Genomic DNA, 17,392 nt, shown 5'->3' with positions numbered 1-17,392 from the left:
CCCCCCCCCCACACACACAATCAATTTCCCCCAAAGCAGTTTTACACCCACGCACCCCCTGTGGGGGAGCTTGCGCCGCAGTGTGTTCTGGTTGACTCATGATTGCCCTTTGTGACTTCCGAGAACAGCCTTCCCCAAAACTTGTCAGCCACGCACACCCAAACAACACGACACGGCGGGCCCACCCCACCAGTTTCTCACGCACCTCTTTGTTGGTGTACCGTCGGTCTTTGTGTGCCACTGATCAATATTCCCCCTTTCAGTGGGTTTGGCTTCTAAATGTCATTTTTATACTGCCACTATTTCTCTTCGACTCCCACGCACCCCCGGAGGACGCTCCAACCGCCGTTTTGAAATCCATGTCCCGGAAAAGCCGTTTTAACTGACTCGCGTATTCCCTTCGTCCAAAAATGTTACGCTTTACCCTCCCTTCCAACCCGAAACCGCAAGCGCACCACCCAAGAGGCCTTTCGCACCACAGTTGGATAATCCCTGCCATGGATTTACCACTCATTTGTGTCCGTGCATGACTTTCTACAACCGACTTTCACAAACTCCCCACCCCCCTCCACAAATAGCCGGTGCGCCGCTCCGTTTCAGTAGCATCCGATTATTTACTCTTTATTTCGCCACCGTGTTCTGCCAGTTTTGTAATCTTTGTACCGGTCTGCTATTACACTTTTAATCTCGCGCTCCCCCTCAAGGGTGCTCGCACCCCAATTTGGCGGTTGCTGTCCTTTTGTAAATGAAAAAAAAAAAAAAACACATTCACTCCAAACAGTGACTCGCAGTGCTACCCCCCCCCCCCTTCTCAAGTCTGAAAGTCGCAATCAGGTAGTTGTGTTAATCATAAGTACTCGTAGCTCGGTGGAAACCGCGGGACTCGCCATTGGCCCTGGCGCGTTCTTTCAAACAAGCCGTGTTGATTTGCCCCCCTTGTGTCTATTGATCTGCCGGGCCCTTAGACCTCGGGGGGGGGGCGGGGCTGTCATTTACTCCCCAGCACGCCGCCGCCACCACTGAGCTAAAGAGCACTTGAGTCCCGGGCATACGCACCCACCGCTGTTTGAACAGCAGTGCTCCAACACCCGCATGGCACCGCCGTTTATCTTCCAGAAACTGCCACATGAGTTAACTTTGATCATTCGTATCCAATCCCATCCTCTTTTTTAGTCATCGTCATTAAAACGGACTTGTGGAAATGGGACCATTTAGACGAGAACGATGAGGCTGTCAGCATTGTTTCAAGTAGAATTCTGTGTAGTGTAAAAACAACACAAAAAAAAGAATCTTTTTGAAGGTGGCAGCCTCTCCTCGGTGGCCTTGGCAAGCGGGAAAGAATTAGTTTGGATTAAACCATCACTCGCCCGCTTTTGGGAGCGTGTTTATTTTCCAGCGTAACGACTTAACCCCCGGAGGCTTTCATGTTCATCTGCGCTACCTTGACCTACTTGGGAGTTGTGTCGGGCGGAGGTGGGAGCGCGCGCGCGCCGCTTTGCGTTTTGGGGAGTTGAGTCGACCCACTTGCCGTCACGCCGTCTCTGAAGCGCTAAGCTTCGCGCAGCGGCATTAGTCGGCGACAGAACGGCTCTGCGCCCAAGCTATTTTTAAAGCCAAAGATAATTAGCTTTGACCTATTCGCGTACCGTGAGAGTCACCTTCCGAGGCGCAAAATCAACAGCAGGCACATCTTGTCCAGTCACAAGGTTGACTTGGCACATTTCCCCCGTTTGTCGTATTACCTGTCTTAAGCTCAGAGTGCAGCACGGGAGAAAACAAGCTCCGCAACCCCCCCGCGGGAAATTACTCAGCATTAAAAGCACGAGTAGCGGCCCGCTAAAGCTCAAAGCCACGACGCCGCGCGGGCTCGGCTTCAGCAGAATAAAGGCGCCGCTCGCTCGCCATTAAAGCTGCTATTCATCATCCCTGAAAGGGAACTGCCGTGATTTTCATCTCTTATCAGTAACGTGTCATTTGCATATTCAATTTTCCTTTCAGCCATGTGTGGCCCAGGTTTGATTTCTGACGACGATTAGTATATTTTCTCTTTCATAAGCACAGTGGAACCCTCCAAAGTGGACCACTTTTGGTGCGACTTACTTCCAACACAGCATCTCCAACGGAAAGTGAATTCACCATGAAGCCTAAAGTGGTGGTAATCACCAAACCCACGTCAGTCAGTCACTTTCTGTGTTTCAGAAACTTTTTTTCCGGACAAATTCGGGGCAACAAATGGCCACACGTGTTGTCATACAATTCTGACAGTTAATATATATATCATTGCACAATCCATTTGGCTAACGTTATAAGTGCTTGTTGTGTATGCCTGGGTCTCAGCCTCAGCAACAGCAGCAGCAAAAAAAAAAAAAATAGTCCAATGAAGATGTTGCATTAAGCCACTTATCAGGCTTGAGCACATTCGGATAATCCTGCGGGCTCAAAAGTGGCTCCTGTTATGTGCAGCTGCTCGCGCATTAGCACTGCTAGCGCCGCGTCCGCTAAGATGCGGATGCACTTGAAAGATGATTTTAAGGGGACCGCTTGAAGTTACATTCAACCCGAACATGTTCACGATCCCCATCGCGCGATGAATTCACACATCCCGTTCCATTGTTGATTTTGCCCCCCGCCTCTTGCTAAATGAGCAAGTGAACAGAAGATGATTTGTTTTCAGATCCTGTTTAACAGACAGCTAGCGTAGCGAATGTGCCACTTTTTCCACTTGTATCCCGCATCATATTTGGCTCGTAATACGCGTCGCAAGTTTTTCTCATTTGCACCCTCCTTTTTAATTACCTCATTATATGCATCCCTCATTAAAAGATCTTTGTTTGTTTGTTTTTTGTAACCCCCCCCTCACCCCCCTTTCAATTATACATGCCCGGCCACGTGCGGCCATTAAAATTCAAAGCCAAGCACGGACACAACATCGAAAGCTTTTTGTTTTAATTGCCTCACATTTTCATGCGACTCTCATGAAAGCGCGTATCATGTTTGGGCTACGAGGCATCGGAGGATGTCCGCAGGGCCAGCGAGGTTAAATGAATTTATGACGTGAAAAGAAGACGGGCGGCTTATTTGCATGCCCTCGCAATGGCCGCCGGTCCGGAGGCTGTTTTTCACACGCAAGCACTAAATGATGTTATTTTAGTCACCCGAGGGCTTGTCAGGATTTTATCGGTGAAAAGGCACGATTGCACAAGCGACCCTCATGGTTGCCCCCCCCCCCTCTTTTATTTATTTTTTTTAATACCTTGCATACCCATCAGCCAAGGTCCAAAGTGAAGCATAATGAGTTCATTACTGCGGCATGAGCTGCCGTGCTCCACTGAAGAGAAATTTCATTAGTGACACCACAGTGGAACTTAACAGAAAAGACAAAAAACAAACCTTTAAAAAAAAAAAAAAAAAATTAAATTAGTACTAAATTAAAATAAACACAGGATGATCACTGCCTGTCCGCGCTCAAGCTGACGTCTTAATTACGATTCCACCGGGTCGGCATCAAACTATTTCAATGATCATCTTTTGATCAGTCCCGTTGCGCCTTTTCATTTGAAAAAACAACTTACGTTTTGTGCACCATTACACTCCACCCTTCCCCCCCTTTCTGCCGAGCGCCTAACTTTGTACCACGTAGCGAAAGCTCCCCGCACGAGTCATGTGACAAAAGCGCATCTCGGGGGCGTTTGAATTGGTCTCCGGGGAGTTGGTGCGGAGAACACGGCGCCGAGTCATGCGGGTTCTCCGCTCTGTGTGTTCTTGTGCCCACACATCCCCCCGTGCTCATCCTCTTGGGAGGTCTGCGCTCATGCCTGACATGATGCACACTGACTGGGGTGACCTTGAGAACACCCCCTCCCGCCTCCCCATTAATTGCTTCGTTTTATACTTTGCAACGCTTTGGGTCCATGTGACGGTGTGAAAAAGACGACGGAGAAAACCAATTACGATGATTTTAACTTGTGCTTCCTTTGGGTACATTTTAGTTGAATATTTCATTTATACAATTTATTATTATATTTTTTTCAGGTCAACGTGACGGTGGACTACATCAGAGCAGCAACCGGCCCAGGCGAAAGCACCCCGGCCTTCTCGGAGCGCACCTGTGCCACAGTCACCATTGGTGGCATGTAAGTCATCCACCAGCACGAGTTTATGGCATGAGAACACCATTTTGAATGCGTTACCGGATCTTGCCGCCATTTTCTTTTTCTTCATGTCAAAATCTTGCCCACAGTAACATTGCAGAGGCTCTGGTCAGCAAAGGCCTGGCTACGGTCATCAGGTACCGACAGGATGACGACCAGCGCTCCTCGCACTACGACGAGCTGCTGGCTGCGGAGGCGCGGTGAGCGACAAACCGTCAGCCTGCGCATTCGCTCGCGAATCGCTCGTACAAACAATCTCATCGTGTGTCCTTGACAGTCGGGATCTCGAATGAAATCGATTGAGGACACACCCCCAATCCAAAGCGGCTTTTCTGTGTTTTATTTTAGCCGCATGTCACAACCTTATATATATATATATTTTTTTTACCCCGGGAACAGTATAACTCAAAACACACACTCGTACCCGAATGCCGGCTCCCCTTTATACAGCTGCTATGAATATAATTATATGGAGGTGCAGTGGGGAGATTTAGTTCCAGCTTTATTATTGTGCCGTAGATTAAGATCTAGCTATAGGTAGAGCAGATGCAGCTTCCTTTTATAGTCCGTTTTTTCCTCTCTCTCTCTCTCTCTCTCTCTCTCTCTCTCTCTCTCTCGCTTCTGCTACTTCCCTTCCTTTTCCCTCTTCTCGCACCTTGCTTTTCTGTCCTTCTTTGGCCTTCCCTTTTCCCACTCCCCCTTAATCTCTCCCTCCCCCAGCGGGGGTCTTATTAGAGCTGCTGCGAGGTTTCTGTTTTTTAGGCTTGCTTGTATTTTTAGTGCCTTCAAGGAACCTCCCCTCTCTCCCCGCCGGAGATGAAACACACTTAATATAGATGGTGTGCAGCGCATAAGAGCAAAAGTGGTAGGCGCCTATCGTTCTCCTGCTCTCGGGGCTTTTTATATAGCGCCCATCATTATTGTCAAAACTCAACGGCGACACACGGCCTCGTTCTCGAAACGCCGTTTTGAGACTGCAAAAGCTTAAGCCCGAATGGCAGTTCAATCAAGAGGCTACGGAGACCCAAAGCCGCGATCTTTATGCGTCTTCCGGGCCCTGCGCTCTGAACGTCGCGGGGTTGAGCGGCCAACTGTCGGGAGGGTCCGAGTCGGATTCAGAAGCATCATGCGGTCTACGGTGGCCCTTAAATTTATTTTCCAAGTCCCATGGTGTTCATGGTGTTTAGAAACCCCCCTTTCCATTGACGAGACAGGCCGCCTCATCTGCAGTTGAGTAAACAAACACCTTAATCCCCTATTTGTCGAACCCATAATACTCGAAAGCCATCTCTGGAAAAGGCACGGAGATAAATTAAAGACACCAAGAGGAGTCACTGTTTAAAATTAGCCTGCGCTTCCGGTTAAGGGGTGCTAAAACCCTTGGGGGGGGCAAAAAAGTAGACGTTTAAGAAAATGACCCCCTTTGGTTGTGGACATGTCGGCTTCATGATTTTGCTGCTTTGATTGCAGGGCCATCAAGAACGGGAAGGGGCTGCACAGCAAGAAGGAGGTTCCCATTCACAGAGTGGCAGATATCTCTGGGGTAGGTCTTCCTGAACGTCACAGTGATTGCACCCCCCCCCCCCCAAAAAAAAACCCAAAAAAAACAATGCCCCAAAATCGACAGTCTGGCTGTCAGGAAGTCGGGAAGTCTCTTATTAGCTCCCAGTGTGCGTCGCTGCAGCTGTTCACATTTGCCCGACCCGATGATAGGGTAGCGTTGGCGGAGGGCAATCCAGAACACAGTATGCAATAATGACGACAATTAATGCGCGCTCTCGAAAATAAACGGAGGCCTGCCACAGAACAGGGACGCGGTTATTTTATATTTGATATTTTTAGCTTGAGCACACCAAACTGTTAAATGCGGGAAAGTGTTGTCAAACTCCTCCCGCCTCTTGGCTCAATTCTGCGAGGGCCGTGCAGCATTACGGCGCCTCAAAAATGAAAGTCGTGATCCAGATCTAGATTTCATGGCGCTTTAGCTTGCCTTTAATTTCCTCTAATGCAGCAAGTCAATAATCCTCCAGTTTGTTATCCATCTTCCAATCCACACCGATGAAAAAGTCCCACACGACCACCACAAAACTCGTCTTATTAAACCTCTCTTATTAAAATTCACACTTACTGGAGTGGCCATTATGCCTCGACACATGTCACCGAGGCAACACTTACACATTTTAACGAAGCACTTGAATAGTCCCGGCCGCCAAAGACTCTACAGTGAACTTCGGGAACATTAGCGCTTCATTGTCTCCCTCACTCGAGCGCGCTCGTACATCGCACTCGCGGCCACTCGAGAGACATTTGGGCAAATTAATTAGACTCTTGTCTTTTTGGACAAGTTTGGTTACTTCAGCTGTATTTTTGCCCGATTTATTCGGCGCACACTTGGATTCCGTTGCAAATGACATGACAGGGGGAACGCGATGCTGACGGAGCGAGAACAGTGCGGCCAACACAACTTAAGCTCAGTCGGTGTGCCTTGAGTAATTGCGGCCGTCGATAGTTAATTAGCTTTAATAATGGAAGACCAAAGCACTGCGGTACCTTGACTTCAGAGTTGAATCTGTTCCATAAAGCAAATTCGTGACAAAATGTATTCGAATTTTTTTCTTTGTCATGTCAAATGTGCGTCCAATAGTATTTGTGTGTTGGATGCGTGCTTTCGACGGGCCTGGCTGAGCGAGTGAGCATCTGGGCGTGAGTTGTGGCCTACAGCAGCTCTTTGCGATATTTCTTATTTCAGCAGCTTAATAAACAGACAAAAATAACAACCACTACAAATCCACCTCCCCTTCTTTGCATCTCTACACGCCCACACGGGCAGAAATACACTCTTTGCCCATACATCATCTCAGAGATTATATACACGTAGTGGGTGGCGTCCACAAATAGAGCCGGCATGCTTTGTGCACGCCAAATGTGTGAGACTCAGCCGAGTGGAGAAAGCACTTGACTCACCTCGTACCTCCTAAAGGTTGCGTAATGATCTACCCTATCATGTGCTGAGCTAGGCTGCGTCCCCCTCCCACGCGCCGCAGCGCTTGTGTCGGCGTGAACAGGAGCCGCGCTCGCATCGCTCGGCTCCCACGGCTCCCACTCGAGCGGCTGATTTGGATCGCGGTGGGTGCAGTTCAACAAGCAGGGCGGTGGGGGACTCCTTAGCTGCGCTCCCACCCGGGAGCTGCGGCAACTTCTACAGCCTGACCTGACTTGCGCTAGCTGCAGTCGCTATGTGATGATGTCATAACATGGCAACGAAGTGGAGGACAGTGGAGAGCGTTTATTACTCGTTTGAACTCCGTCATCCTTGCCTCGGAGCCTTTGCTCCCACTCCCTTGGCCACTCTACAGTATACACACACACACACACACACATGCACGCACCAAAAACCTGAGTCCACCGGGCTGTGACTCAACGGTCTGTTGTGCCTACATGCTTTTTGCTTGCAGTAGGCACATATTATTATGATTCTAGCCCCTCTTGCCTGCCCTGCATGAAAAGACATGACCCCCCCCCCCACCCCCCGTGTAATTTTGGCCCGGGCATTGCAAAAAAAAAAAACAGGCCATGTGAGTCACTGTTGCAGACTGAGATAGAGGCAGAATTGGGAATTACTTTGGATTGCATGAGCTTCCAGACGTGTCACTGAGAAGTCGACTTCATTAGGCTTGACTAAGATTTAAAGATGTCTGGGGGAACACAAAAAAAAAAAGCCAGCACATCCCCCGTCGTTGCCAATGTCGTCCGTCTTGTCTATTGCGCTTGCTTTTGATAAAAAGTTGGAAAAAAACGCTCTCCATTTATTACTTCTGGCAACAAACTAGATTGTTTTTGCTTTGTTTGTTGCTCAAATGGACTTCAAAATCCAATATTGCTTACACCTTTCGTCACCCCTATAAACCGGCGTACTTACTCTTCATCTCAATCCCCGTCTTGTTTCCCTCTGTCCGCCAGGACACGCAGAAAGCCAAGCAGTTCCTGCCCTTCCTGCAGCGGGCCGGACGCTCGGAGGCGGTGGTCGAGTACGTCTTCAGCGGCTCCCGCCTCAAGCTGTACATGCCCAAAGAGACTTGCCTCATCACCTTCCTTCTCGCCGGTACGTACACACAAACCTGCCGTCGACGTACGCGCGCACGCGCAAGAGTTAAGCAGGAAATTTCGCCGAAAACCAAACCTAGCTTCAGAGAAAAAAAAAAAAAATGTGGATCCAAGGACACATTGAAAATGTACCCAATTAAAGCCACTGCGCTCTGGATGTAAAAGCTGCTTTTGACCTTTCACAGCCATCGATGCACACCGCTGTACCTGGCGTGTGCGTGGGAAGGGAGCGGTGTGAAGTCGAGGGAAGGATTCTGAAGGGGGTAAAAAAAAAAAAAAAAAAAAAAGCAGATGGCAGATAACTCGTCCACTTGCTGACTGTACGTCGCATTGACACGTCGCTATAGCAGCTAGCCGTCGCTATATTTGCGCCGTGAGTTGCGCCTCTCTCCTTTCCGGCGTTTACTTAGCGCTTCAGCTTTGCGAGATTGACGCTCAATGTTTTTTTTTTTTTTTTTTTTTGCAATAAAGTTTCCACTCGAAGAAACAGCGCACATTTCCGGGCCAACATCCGCCGTTTGGCCTAATTGCGCGTGACCGTGTCGCGGATGTATTAATTACTTTTGTCATTTGCTACTGATTGTCTTTGCGAGCCGCTGATAGTTTTTTAATTACATTTTGTGCACTGCCTGCCGCAAGATGAAATGGCGAGACCCTCGCCAATAAGAAATCTGCACGCAAGGATCGTTTGACATCTTCTCCTAATCAGACCCGCTTAGTATACGCGCGTACTTTGCATTTGATATGAAAGCAGAGGTTATTAGCAAAATGCTAAGAAGCCTGCCGGGGCATGAAAGTCGATTGAAGAAATGAGACAACACGCATTGTCTTTAATATACACATTAGCGCAGATTAGCCCAGAGTGCTACAAATGAACCTCTTTGCTGTTCTGTTTATTTTTAGCTTGCATTCCCATTAGCGTCTTGACACCTCTGCGCGCAGCCATTAATGCCCCGTTCATTTATTTTTAAGGCGAAATGTCAACTTGCGCCCCCCCTCCCCCTACTCTTTGAAGTTTCTGCATCATATCGATGTATTCGCAGCGGGCTGCTGTCAAAACACGACTGCATTAGTCATATTTTTTCATTAGCCATGTTCCTTTCGTACTATAATCAGTCAATGCCAAATGTTTTTTTTTTTTTTAAAGCATTCTTTAACGATGCCGTGGGAGACTGTCGAAGCGATGCAGAGACCTCGAACTGATTGGTGGTGACTCGTGTTTGAAGACGCTAACTTCTTTATATCCCCCCCCACACACACACACGGTGGCACCTCAAAGTGTGCGATTGCGGAACATGAAGCTGCTGTTTCAAGTCGGGAGTGACTGGATGTGAAATCAACCTCGCTTTTCTTCTCCGCTGTTGAAAGGCTCCGCGAAGTTCTGATCGGGGGGGTTCACACAGGAAGGGCCAATTCCGAGCGTCGATGAAATGAAAACGGTGAAGCTCTAAAGCAGAGAGGACAGGCCAGCAGATAAAAGCAAAGCTCGCCGTGGTAAAGGGAAGCACAGCTGACGTGCTGAAGTACGTCAATTGTGAAGGCCGCTTGAATCTTTTCACCGGGCATTTTGGGGGTGGGGGGGCGGGGGTCTGTTTGTTTGAGGGGGGAGGCCGCGGCAGGTGACGGGCGCTTTGAAAGGTACGTCGAGCAGCAATCTGTCAAAAAGGATGAGACAGCCATCAGCCAGGATTTACTGCGTCAGCATGACGCCAGCGCACAAGCATGCCGCTTAGAGCTATTTGTCTATTTTATTTTTATTTTCGTCATCGCTCCCAAACCGCTCGCACCTTCACTCTGGCCGTTTCTGACCATTACCACGGCAACAGCAAAAGCCGACTTCACGCGCCACGTGTTACGTGCCTTTCTTCTCTGCAGTATGCTTTACCGAGATCACAGAAGCGAACCGCACCTCGTTCATGTTGGTGATGTGTTTGTCGGCCATCTTTTTTCAATATTCAAAGTGTGCTTGTCCCTCATCACTTGTCCTAGCCCAAGTGGGTATGTAGGAATTTGGGGATTGGTTGAGAGGATTGGGCCAGATGTTCTTCTCGGTGGCAGGTGGGAGTTACATAAGCACCGGCACCGAGGCTACCGGGTGTTCTGTGGGGAGGAGCTTACATTGCTAGCCCTTAGGGACAGCTATGTTGAAAATATCTTGCTCTGAATCCAGGCCTCGCAAGTTGTACGAGCATGGGAGGGCGTCTTCTTTTATGCTATTAACAACAACAACAACAACAAAAAAATCCTGGCCACTTAAGTTGGTGCACTCCATAAAGTCGCCACGTTGCTGCCCGTCCTGCGTTTTTTTTTTGGCTGCCCGCCTTGGCCGCCCCCCCTGTCTTAATTACATAGTGAACCTGGCAGGCTTTCACTTCACTTTCACAAAAGGAGTTTGAATCTGATGAAAGGACGAAAGGTAATATTGATCCGGACATTCTGCAAAGTTGAGAAATACCCAAGAGGCGAGCCGAAGACAAGCTTACAAATTTCAGTTGTGAAAAGAATTTGGGAGAAGGCACGATACAGGCCTTGTTACAGCTCAATACCTTGACTCGTTTTGACACAAATTCAAACACAACATGGCCCCGTCCCGTCCGCAGCACTCCGGCGTTGGCAGAACCTTTTGAGTCACCGACAAGTCATTTTGTCGAGTTTAATGCGGCGAGAACGCAAAGTCACTTAAGTCGACGGGAACCGAGATTCAGGAACGTCGCCGCGTACTCCGGTACGACGCAAAGTGCTTGCCAATGTTGCGATGATTAATTCAAGCATCGTGAGACTCGGGGATGTGATCTTGCGTCATGATTATTTCATAGTTTGTAGGTGCACGTTTCCTCTCGGCCGGATACATTGTCGTCGGCGTGTAATCTCCGAAGGCTGCCTTTCCAAAACTTTGGAAACCATGTAACCTCTGAATCATCCCGACAGACTTTATTCACATCGCACCTAAAAATAGGCAGAAGTCTGCTTGTAGCAAATGAAGGCGGCATTTAATCTCGCAGTGATCATAGAGATGTCAAATATCGGTCCCCGATGTCTCCCAAAATTTGTGTTGTAACGCTGGTTTTGTTGTGTGTGTGTGACTCAGGTATCGAGTGTCCACGCAGTTCCAGGAACACCCCCGGGGGCATGCAGGTGGCGGAGCCTTTTAGCGACGAGGCCATGCTGTTCACCAAAGAGCTGGTGATGCAAAGAGAGGTAAGTCCTCCCGCCTCCCGATGTGTCGGCGCTAAACCCCGCCATTGTGCCTGAGAGTGCATTTTGGCGCAATGATGTGTGACCAATGTCTATTTTACTTTTATGACTGCGGCGAGGCCTCACTTGTGGGGGAGAAAAAAAAAAGGAAAAAAAAAAACGTCTGCTCTTGTTTTGCTGTGCACGCCACCATGTCAAAAATCCAATTTAGCAGAGCGGCGTATTTAAAACGACTCAGGTTTAACTCACTTTATAATCACAGGCTTATCGATTTTGAAAATAAAAAAGCGAACCGCCCGTGCATCAAAACATGAACAGCGGCAATGAAAAAAACACACGTGTTGCCAGTAAACAGGAACTGACGTTATGTAAATGAAACAAATGGTTAAGGGATGCAAACCAAAGGAAGTCGCGCAGCGTCAAAGAATCTTAAAGGCACTTAAAAGCTTGACAGGTCCGACCTTCGGTAAAATCGCGGCGAGCAGCAACCGTTTCTCGACTGAAATTCTCCCTTCCAGTGTGTTCTCGGCTCACCTGGTTGCGGATCAGCGCGTTCGGGCTTTGGAAAACTCCATCCACTGTGTGCCCGTTCATTCACATGCTAATGGATTTTTTTTCATAGGAAGCGGCGAATGGCCCAAAGCCACGATTGGGGAGCTTGCTATAATCCTGCCACCGCTTACTTACCCAGGCCCCACACACACACACACACACACACACACACACACACACACACACAACACACACACACACACACACACACACACACACACAATTTCCTCCCTCCACTCTTCATCGCTATCTCGGCTTGTAAAGGCCTTTTTGTGTCGGGTGGCTGACACTCATGTCCTTTGCTGTTTGATTGTAATGGAAATAGTTTTTTTTTTGGCAGGGGGGTGCATAGCTTGATAAAGTAAGCCTTTTTGCCTCGTCGGGTGCGCAAACGTCATGAGTCAATGCAGCGTTTGTACGTGATGGACGGACACCTGTTATTTGTGTTGGTAGTGCTAACAGGCTGACCTCAGAATATGAGCAAGAGCACTTGGTTCAAGTCATGCTGACCCGAATCTGAGGGGGTTATTGCACTGTTGGTTTTCGTGAACGGTTTGGGAGCGTGCGGTCCCCCGGTTTGTTTTTCCCCAGTTAAACAGGCTTTTGACGTGTTAACTGGCCAAAATAGAAGCTTCCGCCCACTTGTACTCGCATCTCTGCTTTTAAAGTTCCTCAAAAGGCGCAAAAGAAAACAAGCACGCGAGGAAGCACAGAGGTGAGAGGAAGTGCAGGAGCCACGGCTAATGAGGGCCCATGCGAAGAGGTCTGTGGCCCCGGCTCAAATAAATATGTAATGCAAGACGCCGGGGAGGAAGCGGTCCGTCCTTCCGCTGACCCGCCGCGGTTCTCGAGTACGAATGCCAGGTGCGATTTGCGCCGAGGATTCATCTCTGAATGGCGCTTGATTGCGTGCGTTTCACACAAATGACATTTGGCGGCATTCATCACGGCAGCAAGCATCAGCGAAGGGCTTTTGTTGATTTGATGCTGTTGATGTTGACTCAACGGGTCTGTTTGCGTGTTTGAATCTCGCTACTGCTCTGCAATTTGCCGATTCCTTTTTCCTCACTTTAAACCTGATAACAAAAAAAACAGAAACCCAAACCATCTGCCCCTCACCTTCTCATCTAATCCTTCACCTTGTACCTTTTTTTTTTTGCCACTCTCTGTGTGTCGTGTTGTTTTCCGGCAGTGTCTGCGGCATGAGTTGGCGCCACAGAAACCTTGTACCCGTAATCGCATCACTCCCCAGACATTTTGCTGTTTCTACCCCCCCCCCCCAAAGCCTTTTCTCCGGAATGAGTCAGCTCGAGATGGGACACAATCACTCATGTCCTATTGCGTTGGTACAAGGCGGAAGCCAACGAGGCACCCTTAAAATGATTCCCGATGCTGCATTTTTAATGAGTCGAGACCGAGACGTCTGCGTGGCCGACAATATTGGCACCGATGATGCAATTCTGCCAATTTGGCACCGTTCTTATGCAACTCCAATCGGAACGGCGGAATTCGCGAGATGTGAATGAGCGCCGCTTTAAGCGGACGACGCAATGTCACTTACCTCGGTTTTCACGCAGAGGGTCTGCTCAGGGCGTCACTTGGACCGGGAGAGCCGGTTGCAGAATCGATCAGCTGGAAGATTTCTTAACGACCCCAGCGTGGCTGCCTCTCGGTAACTTTCTTGAACTTCTCGTCCAATCGGCAGGATTTTCCAATCTTAATTGACCTCTTCAAGTTTATTCAGAGCCTCCATCGCAATCGGTTCAACCGACCACACGGGCAGTGCAACGCGAATCAATTCACTTAGCGCCCCCCCTTTCCCCGCCGCGAGTCCTTCATACATTGGAGCCTCTTTTACGTCGCTTATTTAGCCCGTGGGGGCAGCATCTGCCGCAGCGTCCGTGCACTCGCATTGATTTTCCAATCCCGCCCAGAATTATTCTGGCGCAAGGCCGATTATGCGACGACCGCAACTCGGCGGCCGTCGGCGGTGTCTCTTTCATCGTAACGACCTTTCCTGCAGGTACTTGTGTTTTTCACTCCATTCCCACCAGCCCCCCGTCGTACGCTACCCATCAGCATGCGAAATGTGCATCCGAGGAAGACGTTGCATAATGTATGCCGCGGTTTCCTGCCCAGCGAAACGAGACAGACGGGCGGCGGTAGTAGGAGGGGGGGGGGGACAGTGAGTAGCCCCCCTGGGTCCTTTTTTCAACACCGCACTCCGTAGTTAAACAAACCACCAGCGCAGACTGCAGACAGGCTCATATCATAGATTCCAGCTGCTTTACGGCCACCGAGACGGGGCGCCCTCGCACATTCATAAACGCGGATCAACAGCTTGACCGCATTGGACAGTGTGTAAAGCTTGACTTGTCCGTATAAAGGCCCATTTTACCCTCTCTCTCTCTCTCTTTCTCCGCGAGATTAATTACGGCTTGTGTGGTTAATCTTTGTTGAATCACGTTTGTGTTCCATACAGCCGCGTTGTTGTTGCTGCTTTATGAGCCATTCATCATTTCACCCACTGTTGAGTCCCGGTCATCCCAAGCAAATGAAAAATGCTCCTGTGCCAGGAGATTTATTCCATGTATCCTAAGATAACAACCTTAAAAAATATATATAAATAAATAAACCTGCAACCCGAGGAAATATTAAAGCGCTTTTATGAACATAAATAGCTTTTATGGCGAACGGGACTGGCCATCTGATTCCCACTGGAGATTGTCTTATCTTAGTTTTTTTGGTTTTGCAATCGCGCGTGAGGGGGGCAGAAGGGGGCAAGAGGGGTAGGGGGGAGCGTGTGGACGGCGCTAACCCTTGAAAATGGTGAATTATAGCCCAGGGGTGCGAATAGGGCGACCCACATAACTGCTTTCATGCCATTACGGCAGCGGAGAGATGGATGGGCCTGAATAGAGACTGCTAAGATGAGAGCGAAGGGAGAAACCTGCTTACCGCTTTATTGCCCCGACTCGTTTACGAGGACGACCTTGCGCATCAAGTGTGTGTGTGTGTGTGTGTGTGTGTGTGTGTGTGTGTGTGTGTGTGTGTGTGTGTGTGTGTGTGTGTGACGGAATGGCAACGTGGCCAGCCACTCTTGATAAACATACACTCCGCAAAGAGTTCAAAGACGCGGTCGCGCGGCGCCTGGGGACCAGCCGAATCCTCTCAGCCCTTTTCCCCTCCTACCTGAAGGGCACTGCGGTACTCTTTGCCATCAATTAGGGCGACGGAATGCTGATGCCGCTCGTGCTGCGCCACATTTCATTCACCAGGTCACTCTTGGTATTCAACTTTTTTTTTTTTTTTTAACTCCTCCTTTAGTTCTTTTGGCCTTATTTGACTCCTCTGCCATTGTGGGTGAAATTGCACTTATTGAATTGGGCTTTGACGGGATAATAACCTTCTTTCTCAAGAAAGGGAGCGTTAAACGTGCAATTTGATCAAACTCACATTTGGATGAAGAGGTGCTGTTCTGTATTGAATTATCAAGAGAGCATTGAGACATGGAATTGGCTACTTGGTAGGGTGAGAGATTGACACAAGCGTGGACTGATAGATCGGTCGCTCGGTAGACAAATAGGAAGCTACACTGGATGGGTAGAAAGGTCTTCGTCGTCCACGAACATTTGGATCAATTCCATTTTCAGTCTGGATTCTTTTCTCGCCAATAAACCCGCCTGCACCCCGACGTCTCGACAAATCTAACATGATGTCATGCGTTTGTCAATAGCGCTTGTTGCTAATGCGGCACATGACTATAAAGCAGTTCGCAGACCGCGCAGCTGCCACATGAACCACAGGCGCCGTTAAAGACCGCTTGCGCAAAACCTCCAAACCGTCGGCGGTCAACGGTGTAGTTCATCTCTCTTGTCGCGTGACTCGGAGAGACGCCGCGCAGTCAGAATCAAGGTTTAGCTAGTTAGCATCCTGCTGTGTTTGTTGCTCACTTTAAAAAAACAAAAACAAAAAAACAGTGCAGTGTTTTTTTTGTAGCTTTCATAAACATAAAGTAAAGTGACACCTCTTCTCTTTTTCTCTGGATTTGTCTCTCTGTAGAATAAAGTTTGAACAGGCCAACTCAACACAATTTGATTTAAGCCGGTGTTAGCTGTAGTCCATGCAACTTTTTTTTTTTAAGAACTAGTTATACTTACATTTGACTGGAAATGCAAAAAAAAAACTGCTTACTGAATATCTTGTGAAAACAGCTTTTCGGTTTTTCAGCATTAAATACTCGGCCTTTTATTTACTTATCGGCATCCAGCCCCTGTTGAGGAGATGCCCCCCACTGACCCACCACCCCCATTATGCCTTCCATTTCTAACCCTTTCTCTGGCATGTTTTCATATTTATTTATTTTTATTATTATCTCCGCGCACCCGCCGGCTTGACAGATAAGAATAAATAAAAACGAAGTCTGCGACGAGGAAAGATTTTAAAGGCGTTAATCCTTGACCAGCTTAGCCCAGCATCCCTTCCTCAATCCAGTGCCCATCTCAGCAACTCCTTTCCATTTCTTTACAAGGCGCGGCGGCTATCTCGGCGCCGGTGTCAGCGATCAGCAACTCTCCGTCCTCTCGCCCACCACTTGCCAACCTTTCTTTTCCTGTGTTTTCCCCAAAGGAGAGTTGGGGACATAAAAGGAAGGACGAGCCTGGCAAAATCTTTTCGGAATTCAAAAAAAAAAAAAACATCAGGGGATTGGGCTGTGAGCTTTGAATTCAGATCATGATAATGGCAGCAGTGGGCGACAGACTGGAGGAGATGCGCATGTGCACTATAGGAAAAAAAAAATCGCTTTCTTTCAAACCCCCTCGGCTGGCTCAGTGCGCAGAGGAGGTCCCGTGAAACGCTGGCGGGGGCGCTGTGGCTTTCTTGAAAGGCTTCTGCCGCCAGCTCAGATCTCTTCAAAGCCCGAGCGTTTGCTTCGGCCCACCGCAAAGACCCGACGTTTAATTGTCATCGCTTTCAACAATCGGCACTTTCAAGGATCCAGACTAATTTGCTTCCGACGTCAGCGTGCAATTCGAAACATCCGGCCGAGGTTTTGCAGGCTTCTCGTCGTTCTTCCAAAATGCCCGCTGGCCGCAAAGCTCTTAATAAATGTTTTCAAGTTCGAATAATGTGGAGAGCCACCAAATGACCAGTAAACTCATCATATTTGATGATGTTTTGCTCCAAACCGTCAACTGTATTAGCTTAGCGCCATACCTTTGCCCACCGTATTTGTTCCGTCAGCCACCTTACGCCTCACCGCCGCTGTTGGCGGAGAAGTGGCACTCAAAAGTGCGCACGGCAAGTTATTATCTCCTGGAACAATGCTAATGGACGCATGTACCGCTGTGAGCAAACAGTTTGTGCCTGCGCTGCCAAGCGAGTGGGAG

At 48.8% G+C, this 17,392-nt stretch overlaps 1 protein-coding gene across 2 annotated transcripts in view; it reads left to right on the top strand.

The window, feature by feature from the left end:
* The window catches only part of snd1 (staphylococcal nuclease and tudor domain containing 1), an 83,868-nt gene that overhangs the window by 14,022 nt on the left and 52,454 nt on the right, over positions 1 to 17,392 (top strand). For both annotated transcript variants that reach the window (XM_019883197.1, XM_019883198.1), the window contains exons 12-16: positions 4,033 to 4,133; positions 4,241 to 4,351; positions 5,622 to 5,694; positions 8,112 to 8,253; positions 11,344 to 11,453. In XM_019883197.1, coding sequence (XP_019738756.1) covers positions 4,033 to 4,133; positions 4,241 to 4,351; positions 5,622 to 5,694; positions 8,112 to 8,253; positions 11,344 to 11,453 — 537 coding nt within the window. The remainder of the gene's footprint in view (positions 1 to 4,032; positions 4,134 to 4,240; positions 4,352 to 5,621; positions 5,695 to 8,111; positions 8,254 to 11,343; positions 11,454 to 17,392) is intronic.

Source organism: Hippocampus comes, unplaced genomic scaffold (genome assembly GCF_001891065.2).
Source record: "Hippocampus comes isolate QL1 unplaced genomic scaffold, H_comes_QL1_v1.1 scaffold38, whole genome shotgun sequence".
Taxonomy (NCBI): domain Eukaryota; kingdom Metazoa; phylum Chordata; class Actinopteri; order Syngnathiformes; family Syngnathidae; genus Hippocampus; species Hippocampus comes.
The sequence above is the reverse complement of the archived record's forward strand: the minus strand, read 5'-3'. Positions and strand labels throughout refer to the sequence as shown.